We start from the raw sequence: 11723 nt of genomic DNA, 5'->3' as shown, positions 1-11723 counted from the left end.
GAGGGGGCATAGCTTTAAATTGAGGGGTGATAGATATAGGACAGATGTCAGAGGTAGTTTCTTTACTCAGAGAGTAGTTAGGGTATGGAATGCTTTGCCTGCAACGGTAGTAGATTCGCCAACTTTAAGTACATTTAAGTCGTCATTGGACAAGCATATGGATGTACATGGAATAGTGTAGGTTAGATGGGCTTCAGATTGGTATAACAGGTCGGCGCAACATCGAGGGCTGAAGGGCCTGTACTGCGCTGTAATGTTCTATGTTCTATTCATGTACTTATCCAAATGTCTTTTTAAACTTTGTAAATGTACCTGAATCCACCACTTTCTCTGGCAGCTCATTCCACATATGTAATGTTCTATGTTCTATTCATGTACTTATCCAAATGTCTTTTTAAACTTTGTAAATGTACCTGAATCCACCACTTTCTCTGGCAGCTCATTCCACATACGAGCCACCCTGTGTGAAAAAAGATACCCCTCATGTCCTTTTTAAATCTTTCTCCTCTCACCTTAAAAATATGCCAGAGAAGAACAGGCGACTGTCTGTGTGGAGTTTGCACATTCTCCCTGTGTCTGTGTGGGTTTCCTCACAGTCCAAAGATGTGCAGGTTGGGTGAATTGGCCATGCTAAATTTCCCATGGTTCAGAGGGAAATGGGTTGGGGTGGGTTACTCTTCAGAGGGTCGGTGTGGACTTGTTGGGCCGAAGGGCCTGTTTCCATACTGTAGATAATCTAATCTAATCTCAAGTACCCAATCTGGCCAAGAAACCCTTGTTCTGTAAATGCATCGTGATTACTTTGACCAGTGCTTTCACCTTAACCTGTACTATATCTGTACTGCCGAATGTTATTAAAAACCACATGAGCAATTGAGATCCTTCCATTTGCTGTTCACAGTGCAAAATGTTTCAAGTCCTGTTAATCATGAAGAAATAACGTTAATGGTTTCAATGCCATATTTATTACATACCATCTTACCTTCACAGCCTATAGCTTTGTCAGGGCCTTCCTAATCGCAATCGTTCTCTTAAAATGCACTGAATTTCCTCAATTTATTGGAAAAAATACATGACCTCATTCTCAAAAAGTTGCTTGCTGAAGATGCATCGATCCATGATGGTTTCGGTAAGAGTGACCACCGCACTGACCTTGTGGAGCCTTCACACAGACTACCCTCCAACACGTGTCACACTAACACCACAATAAGTGGAAGAGACTTCAGACAGATCAAGCAGCTCAAGATGGGCATCCATGAGATGTTGAAATACTGAATAGTACGGGATACTTATGCTCTAGAACTTAGCACAACACTCGCATCTACCTGACAATATGTGATGTTGCCCAAGTATATCCTGTCCACAAATAACCAGCCAATTATCTCCCCAATCAGTCTACTCTCAATCATCAGTAAAATGACAGAAGGTGTCTCCATTGGTGCTGTCAAGTTACACATACTTAGCAACAACCTGCTCACTGATGACCAGTTTGAGTTCCGCCAGGGCCACTCAGTGCCTGATACCACAAAAGAGCTGAATTCCAGAGGTGAATTGAGAGTGACAGCCCTTGAGATAAGGCTCCAAGAGCCTGGGCAAAACTGAAATCATTCAGGATCAGGGAGCACACAGGAAGATGGTTGTGGCTTCTGGAGGTCAGTCATCTCAGCCTGGTGCATCCATGTGAGTGTCCTAAGCCCAATCACCTTCAACTGCTTCATCAATGATCTTCCCCACCCCACCCCCATCATATTGTCAGAACAACATGATGATTATTAAAGAACTATAACCAATAGTTGTGTTACTCTATGCAATATACAATAAGTTCTATTAGGTGGAGTATGTTCCTTTAAGGCTAAAAGGTCAAATTGCTAAACAGTTTCATCCTCCATTTCGCTGTGTGTGCTGCTGTTTCTGTATAATCGAAGTGTAAATAAATCTGATTAGTTGTGTTAACCTCTTTAGTTGGGCATTGATCTTGCTTTCCATGTTTGTATTATGAAGAAACCCGACATAAATCCTGAATTTTGGGATTTCCAGGCAGGATTAGTTGTTAGATGTCGAGAATGGCTCTCCACCCCAGCTTTAAAAAGCAACCTGACAGTGTGAGGTTCTTGCAACGGCCACAAGGTGGAGTGTGTTGATTTTGAAAAAATTATAAAAACATTGTTTTTAAGAAATGTAATGTCATGCGCAGGATTAGAAGAACATTTTGGGTCCGTGATGGTTTGGAAAATTCACTTCTCGTGGTGAGAGTATGTAATTCAGAGAGCCTTGTCTGAATGACACAGACCTGGTCAGAGATTCATTGCCAGAGAGACACTGCTTCAACACAAGGCATTTATTCACTCTCTTTAATGAAATAGGACTGTCTGTGATTTGATCAGAGTTCATTTTCTGCCTTTGGGCCCAACTTTAGGAAAGTTAGTCAAAATGACCATGGTGTCTCCTGGCACACTCACCACCTGCTGTTTGCCTCTTGATTTCCTGTAAATACACTGACTCATTGCTGTCAGCGTCGTAGAGTATTTCATAACTTATCATTTTGTAAACACTGATTCTGTGCTTGAATACAGCACAAAGTTAACCTTTGGCCAACTCTGCATCCACTTCTTCCCTTGACTGTGTTAGAGAGCGGAGTGTGTCAGCAAACTGTGGACCTGTGTTTTCTCAGCAATGACTTGCTACCCTCTTCACAACTATTCTGGTGTTTTACACTACCCTACATACAGAGCTACATTCTTGCTACAAAGTGTCAGCACTGGCTGAGTAGTAATGGTGGCCTGGCTGAGCCAGAGGATAGGGGTTTAAGCTTCAATCCAGGCCTCACCAGCGAGACTAACAGTCCCATGTAACATGGAGGGAGTGCCGCACTGGCTGAGGTGCCAACTTTTGAGTTAAGCCTCTGTCCCATTTGGCCCTAGTCAAATATAAATTAGCCCAATGGGACTATCTGAAAGAAGACAGCATGAGTCCTCCAAATCATAAATAGGGATTATTTAGTTATCTAATCTGTACATGCAACGCTTTCTACGTTGCAATAGTGACTGCATTACATCATTGGCTAAACAGTGCACTATGATACCCTGGGGTAGTGTAAGATATAATATAACTGCATATATTCAGAGTCATAGAGTTGTACAGCATAGGAATTGACCCTTTGGTCCAACTCGTCCATGCCAACCGGATATGCTAACCTAATTTAGTCCCATTTGGCCATAACCCTCTAAACTCTTCCTATTCATATACCCATTCAGATGCCTTTTAAATGTTGTAATTGTACCAGCCTCAACCACTTCCTCTGGCAGCTCAATCTATACACTCGCCAACCTCTGCATGAAAAAGATGCCCCTTGAGTCCCTTTTAAATCTTTCCCTTCTCACCTTCAACCTTTGCCCTCTAGTTTTGAAGTCCTGTACTCTTGGCTGTTCGCCCTATCCATGCTCCTCATATAAACATCGAAAAGGTCACCGCCTCAGCCTCTGACACCACGATATCTAGCCAATTTGTGGCTCTGCATGAGATGGTGTTTGGGGTGGTGGGATCCCAATTCAATGCTCTGTCAGTGGCTCAAATTCCTGCTTGTTTGTTTTAAAGAACAGAAATGAACAGGTAGGTGAGTGGAAAATTCCCAGCTCCGTCTGCAGTTTTTCGTTGCTGCTAATTCGAATGACCACTTCCAAAACATTGAAGCAGGACGTGGAGAATGTCCCTTTAAGTAGCACCACTGGATCTGATCCTTTTCAAGTGTCAAGCTTCCATTTTATTACTTTGTTCAGTATTCCTAAATTGGATGAACTGAACCCCGACACAGGGAGGTGCCCAGCTGCGGTCCTGTAAGGGAAACTTGTAAATCCAAGCATTGGTTTCTGACCAAACTGGCTGGAGCAGATGGACAGGCAAAGTCAAAACTGGAATGGTTTAAGGCAGTGTGCTCCCATCCAATGTTAGTCAAGTCACCATTGGCCCTCAGTTTGTTTTTGACAATGGTGATCTAAAACAATCCCACATCTAGAGGTCACTGCCTCAAAGGTCAGAGGTTACCTTTTAAAATGGCAATGTGATTATTTTTCTCTCAGAAGGTCAGGCGCCTTTGGAACTTTCTTCCTGAAAAGGTGATGGAAGCAGACTCCTTGATTATTTTGAAGGCAGAGGTAGATTGATTCCCTTTCAGTAAGGCAGTAGATGGGAATGTGGATTTGAGGTTCCAATCAGATCAGCTGATTATGTTGATTGGCGGAGTTAGGCTTAAGGGGGCCTGAATGGCCTAGCCGTGTTCCTGAAGCTAATATCTAATGCTGTCCTTTCCCGGTTTCAGCAAATACTCTTAATGTCAGGGAGAGCTGGGTGGAACTAGAACAGAAACTCGGGAGAGGACTCCTTTTGATGTAGCCTCGAGGATCTACATTAGTTGATTGGGATTGTGTCTGCCAGGAAGCTTTACAGCTGAACCCCACTGTAGATTGTGGGGTGGGCTAGATCCAACCTTTTGTGCCATCTTGATGGTATATCCAATGCTGAAAGCCCTGCACTTGTCCAAGGAAGTTTACTAACCTGGAGTTGCAATGGAGTGAATGACGTCTACCTGTCTACCCCTGGGTCCACCAAATGAAGAGGCACTTTAAACAGATTTCACCACCCCCCAAAATCTCATACAGAGCCACAAATTGGCCAGCTCCCCTGCTGGTTTGTTGAAGTGAGACCATTATTACCTGCAGCAATGCTACCTAGGATTGCCCAATCCCTTAGAGTTGCTCTGGAATTTTCCAAAATTTGTGATTAATTTCCAGTGGTACCTGGATCACAGGGTTATTAGAAGTTTCTTTCCAAGAATCTTTGAACGATTCTGTTCATTGGTACAGGGTGGATGATGAATGACAGTAGGTTGAGGCTGAATATCCTCTAAATTTTCTGATATAAATATGTCCAGAGTTCACAGTGTTGTTGATTCTACTCTGTGCTGGAGCATGAGGAATCCAGACATTGCCTCCAATGGATCTCCTACCAACAACCTTGGATCATGGAGCCAGTAGAGTAGACCTCCCCACAATACGATCCCCAAAACTCATGTGACTAGACTACAAGCGAATCTTCAATATTTCTGGCCTGATCCCTATCACATGTACAGCTGGAATCCAAAAGCAACAGAACTTTCGGTCAGTGAGTGCACTTTAGATGACTCAAGGACCCTATTTCCCATCCAACTGTGCATTCTTCAATGGGCAGTCTGAATGTTGTCTCTTCAGCCATAGCCTGGAGATGAATGAAGGCAGTACAGACTCCCAGCATCCATCATCCTTGCTCCCCATCCACAGTTTAACAGCTTTTTCCCTTCCCACTGAAAAGAATAAGCAAATTTTCCCCAACACCATATAATAATTGTGGGGTGGTTCAGTGGTTAGCACGGCTGCCTCACAGCACCAGGGACCTGGGTTCGATTCCAGCTTTGGGTGACTGGTCTGTGTGGAGTCTGCTTGGGTTTCCTCCTACAATCCAAAGATGTGCAGGTTTGGTGAATTGGCCATGCTAAATTGCCCAAAATGTTCAGGGACGTGTAGGTTAGGTGCATTAGTCAGGGGAAATGTAAATAGGGTACTCGTCGGAGAGTCGGTGTGGACTTGTTGGGCCAAATGGCCTGGTTCCACACCAGGGGTTCTAAATTCTAATTCAGAAACCCCAGCTGCTCCCCACCTTCTTGTACAGAACCATTGGGGTTGGTTGGTATTTGGTCTGCTGTGTGCTGGAGAAAGAAGTGTGTTTTGTTGAGGTATTGATTCAGAGAGATTACCAGAAATGTAATTGCCAAGCTCTGTTCCCTCTTGCCTGCTGTGTGGACAGATTAATGATTAGTGCTTTCACAACAAAGTAAACATCAAATTGAAATATTCCAGAAAATGGTTGGCAGTAGCTCAGAAAATTTGTCTCCAGCCTAATCCGACAGTAATCATTAACCAATAGAAGCTGTACACTGCAGGCTGCATTCTCAATATCAGATTTTGCACTCTGTTCTCTACTAATGGCTGGCCAGTTAAGCACATCGTTTTACTGGGCTAGGCTGAATGGACTGGCTATGGAATTCATGCTGTTGCTAACTGTTGGAATCTTACCAGCTGTAATATGTGGTACTGTGCTTTCCTAAGTGATGTATTCAATTTTAACTTCACTAATTGCACTAATTTCTTTGTTCAGTTGTTCGCCTAATGAGATTTGTGTACATGATATGATATTGATGCTAGCTTAGGCTGTACTTATTGGAATAGGAGTTTTCCACTGTTCAAATCATTTGTTGGAAGTGATACAGCAGGGTATTCCATGGCTTGTGCTATAAGGAGGCTTCAAAATGCTTCAAAGATGAAAATTCAGAATCAAGTCAACTCCACTGCAGAATGAATAATGTGATAACTGAACCATCCTTAATACATCAGGAATTTATTTTCTTAAAATCTACTCGTGGGCTTTGGGTGTCACTGATTGGCTGGTATTTATTGCTCATCCCTAGTTGCTGTTGAGAAGGTGGTAGTGAGCTGCCTTCTTCAATTGCTGCAGTCCACAAGTTGTACATAGACCCACAATGCCCTCAGGGTGGGAATTCCAGGATTTTGACCCAGCGACAGTGAAGGAACTTGATATATTTCCAAGTCAGGATAGACAGTGTCTGGAGGGGAACTTGCAGGTGGTGGTGTTCCCATGTATCTGCTGCCCTGTCCTTCCAGGTGGAAGTGATTGTGGGTTTGGCAGGTGCTGTCTGAGAATCTGTGTTGTGAATTTCTGCAGCACATCTTTTAGACAGTACACACTGCTACATCAGAGTATCGGTGGGAGTGGATGTTTGTGAATGTGGTGCCAGTCATGTGAGCTGCTTTGTCCTGGATGATGTCAAGCTTCTTGAATGATGTTAGAGCTGAACTCATCCAGGCAAGTGGGGAATACTCCATCACACTCCTGAGTTGTACCTTGTGGATGGTGGACATGGTTTGGGGAGTCAGGAGCTGCATTACTCACTGCAGTATTCCTAGCCTCTGCTCTTGTAGCCACTGTATTTATATGGCAAGTTCAGTTGAGTTTCTGGTCAATGATAACCCCCAGAACGTTGATAGTGGGACATTCAGTGATGGTAACAACGTTGAATGTTAAGGGTAATTCACCAGCTTTTTAATTGAGGATTGAACTGTCACCAATGTGAATGATTCTCACTGTTATAACTTTGGAAGACCTTGTGAAGTTCTGTCTTAGGAGAGTGATTCCAAATGGACAAGCAGCAGAGCGTTACAGAGTCAGAGTTATTACAGCACACAGAAAGGTCCTTCATCCCATCATGTCCTTTCCAGTTATCAAGATTTTACCTATTCTTATCCCACTTGGCCCATTGCCTTGATTTATGTTTTGTACCTGGAAGCACTGTCACACACAACCATATGGCGTTTCCCAAAGCTAAATCACCTGAGGCAATTTGCACCTACAAACCACCACCAACAAAACACCGGTGTTCTCCAATTGATTAATTTACATCGCACACCTTGTTAAGGGCAATGCAAACCATCAAAGTTGAGGGAGAGGTCAGGAGAGAGTGAGGGGGCTAAATCAAAATGGAGTTGGAACGGAAGAGGAAACATTGTACCCCCGTGGTTCCCATCTCTCTCAAAAGTATTAGATTAGATTCCCTACAGTGTGGAAACAGGCCCTTCGGCCCAACAAGTCCACACCGACCCTCCCAGAGTAAAGCACCCAGACCCATTTCCCTCTGACTAATGTACCTAACACTATGGGCAATTCATCTGGCCTGCACATCTTTGGACTGTGGGAGGAAACCGGAGCACCCGGAGGAAACCCACGCAGACACGGGGCGAATGTGCAAACTCCACACAGTCACCCAAGGCTAGTATCGAACCTGGGACCCTGGTGCTGTGAGGCAGCAGTGCAAACCACTGAGCCACCGTGAATACTGTACTCCCTCTCTAAGGGCATGAATGTAGCCGCAGAATAAGGATAGACCTCTTCTCTTGCATGCTATGGCATTTCAAGTGGTCATCTAAATACTTCCCAAATGTCTTGCTAGCTCCTGCTCCATTTCTAAGCTGTGTTTTTAACGATTGAACTCTGGTAGTCCTCAGTATGTAAAGCAAGCCTCAGTTCTCCAATCCTATAGTCAACTGGTCTGGACCTGGGTAAGTGTGGTATAGTCCAGTGGGAGTGAATTCGGTTGGGGCAAACAGGCTGTCTAGATAAATCTTACATTGGCTTGTCATTAGAGATGCAGACCAAACATGCTACTGAATACAGTATCATTTCCTCTCCCAATGTGTGTTGAAGGATTTGATCTTCATTTTTTCTTCTGGGAAGAGGTAAGCATTGCAGTTTGTTCATACTTGGCTAATATTAAGATCTGGTTAATGTCAATGCCAGTGTATTGTCATGTATCATAGAGAGTATGTGTAAATGTTAACAGAACCGATTCATTGGCGTGATGTTGTCTCAATCAAGTTGATGTCACAGCCCATCGAGGTAGTGTGCTTGAGTCAAATCTCACTGTTCCTGCAGTTGCCACAAATGTTAAATTTTCTGGAACAGTCAAAGATCCCAATTTGTCTCTGACTGACTGCTACCCACAATAAAAAACAAAACACACCTGGTTTCTCAGTAACAATAAAAAAACTCTTTATTCTAACATTGACATTGAGAACTGCAAAAGAGCACTATTTCTAATTTGCGTAACTTAAACTCTTCCCTCGTTTAAAACTCTCTCAAACTCAAAGAAAAACAGACTAACACAAATAGCAGAATGTAGGAAAAAGGAAACTGGTCCAAAATCACTAAATTAGATGAGTTGGTTCCACAATTTTACCTGCACAGTAATGATCAGTCTTTAGTTTCACTGGTTACTTGGTCATTTTTAGGACCTTTTTATCCCTTTGGGTTTTTGAATTATTTCTTTAACTGACTCTGGTTCTCCTCAGCTCTTTTGACAAATTGTTGGATGAGGCAATTTTTCACAGAAAGGGAGACAGAAAGGTAGCCTCCTGGGCCTACATTGTGTTCTTGTTTCATCCTTCCTCTTTTGAAAGCATGTCTGGTTTGCTCATTTTTCTGTCCATTTTCCAAAAACAGTAGAAAGATTTTGGTTTTTTGGTTTACGTGCTTTGATTTATTTGATTTATCAAAAATGATTGAGAAGTCAAAGATTAGAGAATGTAGCTCAAAACTAGAACTAGGCCTTTCAGGAGTGAAGTTAGGAAATAACTCTGTTCCGAACAGAGCAGGACAGGAGATTGAAACTCTGTTCCATAATTATGACCGATTAACTGTTAATTTTAAAAGATTCCATGTCTAAATGCTGGCAAGAGCTGGACAATATCCAGGCTGGGGCTCAAAAGTAGCCAGCGATAGCAATATTAGCACTGTGCTAGGAGTGCCTCCTCCAAGCCTCACTATGGGCTTGGTAAAAGCATGGATACAATGAAGAAAATCCCTATCCAACAGCATTGTGGGAGTTCCTTCAGTACCTGGACTACAGTGGTTCGAGATTAATACTCACCTCTATCTTTTTAAACGCAGCTGGGATGGTCAGTAAAGAAGGCCTTGCTAGTGATGCCCTATCCCAAGTAAGAGGTTTTAAAGAGGTTCATTTCTGTGGTATATAAGCATACATAGAGCTTGCTATTCTCAAGAGGCAAGACAGCACAGTCATTGTGCACTGATATGTCCAGCAGTGATCTCAGTATTTCAAAGCAGTGGTCCCTGTAAACTATGCTATCCCCTGTAAGATGCCAGTGGGATAAACTGCATGGGACAGATAATTTGGAGAGATTGGGGGGGGGAATGGCACTGCTGCCTCACAGCAGCAGGGTCCCAGGATTCCGATTCCAGCCTCGGGTGACTGTCTGTGTGGAGTTTGCACATTCTCCCTGTATCTGAGTGGGTTTCCTCCGGGTGCTCCGGTTTCCTCCCACAGTCCAAAGATGTGTGCAGTTCAGGTGAATTGGCTATGCTAAATTGCCCCATAGTGTTAAGTCAATTAGTCAGAGGGAAATGGGTCTGGGTGGGTTACTCTTCAGAGGGTCGGTGTGGACTTGTTGGGCCGAAGGGCCTGTTTCCACACTGTAGGGAATCTAATCTTACCTAAATCACTGTTTATAGTTGCTTTGAGTGACTGGTTGCATGATTAGTAGGTGACAGTGTCTGATCTAACAGTGATGGATCTTTATTTTCCTTGGATTAAAGAAAGTTTACACAGCAGAATGCCAGAGAGGTTGAGAGAGTGGAAGACCTAAATCAAGAAGCAAAGTGAACTAATGATTGGATAGAACAGGCTGCTAGAGAAAGGGTTCATTGAGGAAGGCGGGACTTTCAGTTTCAGGTCTAATTATCTGTTTGGTCCTAACATTTGTACTTAATAGAAAACTTAATGCTTTAATGTACTAGCAATTTTGGATCAGTTTTCAAAATTGGTCTAAGTATTTTGTTTTCAGCATGTTAGGTAGCCCGATAGGTTTGCACAATAAACTCTTAATTCTGGAGGATGCTGGATTTAAATCCACTAGCTGGTGAATATTACCTCTGGCTGTTGCTTAGTCATAGTCATAGAGATGTACAGCATGGAAACAGTCATAGAGATGTACAGCATGGAAACAGACCCTTCGGTCCAACTCGTCCATGCTGACTAGATATCCCAACCCAATCTAGTCCCACCTGTCAGCACCTGACCCATATCCATCTAAATGCTCCCTATTGATATTCCCATCCAGATGCCTTTTAAATGTTGCAATTGTACCAGCCTCCACCACTTCCTCTGGCAGCTCATTCCATACACGTACCACCCTCTGTGTGAAAAGGTTGCCCCTTAGGTCTCTTTTATATCTTTCCCCTCTGACCCTAAACCTATGCCCTCATGTTCTGGACTCCCCGACTCCAGGGAAAAGACTTTGTCTATTGATCCTATCCATGCTTCTCATGATTTTATAAACCTCTATAAGGTCACCCCTCAGCCTCCGACGCTCCAGGGAAAACAGCCCCAGCCTATTCAACCTCTCCCTATAGCTCAAAGCCTCCAACCCTGGCAACATCCTTGTAGATCTTATCTGAACCCTTTCAACTTTCACAACATCTTTCTGATAGGAAGGAGACCAGAATTGCACACAATATTCCAACTTGCTGGGTTCCTTTGTCCTGGGCAGCCTCCATCCATTCTATGTTGGTGTAGGCTCACTATGTATAACTAGCACTACAGCGGTGAACTCAGAGTTACCTGTCATGTCATGGATAGCTGTTGTGGAAAATGGAAAATACCATGTGAGTGCAGTAAGTGGCACTTTCTGAGTTGATGCTGACACTTACTATTCAATAATCTAGAAAATAGAAAGTGTTTAACATTGTAATCTTTAATCATCTGGTTTAATACCACGCTATGAGTTTGGATTCTTTATAGATAATTTGAGGAAAAGGCAAAGTCAAGGGCTATCTTTAGGCTTAGACTTCAAAGTTCAAAGTTTATTTTATGTTCATCCTAAATGTTCCTGTACACGGTAATCATAGATATACAAAGCAGGTTGCTTCTGGTTTGGTAATTTTAAAATTTAAACCATACCTGGCAGTTAACTGTCAATCATCATTAACGGGTACTTTCTTCACTGACAATGCCTGCACAAATCAGAGTCCACTTGCCAAATAATCAGCATTCTCCTCTCAAAAACAGAAATGACTGGAAAAGCTCAGCAGGTGTAGCAGCATCT

At 43.1% G+C, this 11723-nt stretch overlaps 1 protein-coding gene and 1 long non-coding RNA gene across 3 annotated transcripts in view; one reads left to right on the top strand and one right to left on the bottom strand.

The window, feature by feature from the left end:
* LOC122564130 overlaps window positions 1-1494 on the bottom strand; it is a 7084-nt gene extending 5590 nt beyond the window's left edge. Inside the window, exons 1-2 of the long non-coding RNA XR_006315825.1 lie at window positions 1372-1494; window positions 1311-1314 (exon numbers count right to left, since the gene is read on the bottom strand). This is a non-coding gene — a long non-coding RNA (uncharacterized LOC122564130). The remainder of the gene's footprint in view (window positions 1-1310; window positions 1315-1371) is intronic.
* A 4492-nt stretch (window positions 1495-5986) lies between these two features.
* The window catches only part of LOC122564127 (complement factor B-like), a 74855-nt gene continuing 69118 nt past the window's right edge, over window positions 5987-11723 (top strand). For both annotated transcript variants that reach the window (XM_043718729.1, XM_043718728.1), the window contains exon 1: window positions 5987-6119. In XM_043718729.1, coding sequence (XP_043574664.1) covers window positions 6014-6119 — 106 coding nt within the window. In that variant the 5' untranslated portion in view covers window positions 5987-6013. The remainder of the gene's footprint in view (window positions 6120-11723) is intronic.

Source organism: Chiloscyllium plagiosum, chromosome 28 (genome assembly GCF_004010195.1).
Source record: "Chiloscyllium plagiosum isolate BGI_BamShark_2017 chromosome 28, ASM401019v2, whole genome shotgun sequence".
NCBI classification, from domain to species: Eukaryota; Metazoa; Chordata; class Chondrichthyes; order Orectolobiformes; family Hemiscylliidae; genus Chiloscyllium; species Chiloscyllium plagiosum.
The sequence above is the reverse complement of the archived record's forward strand: the minus strand, read 5'-3'. Positions and strand labels throughout refer to the sequence as shown.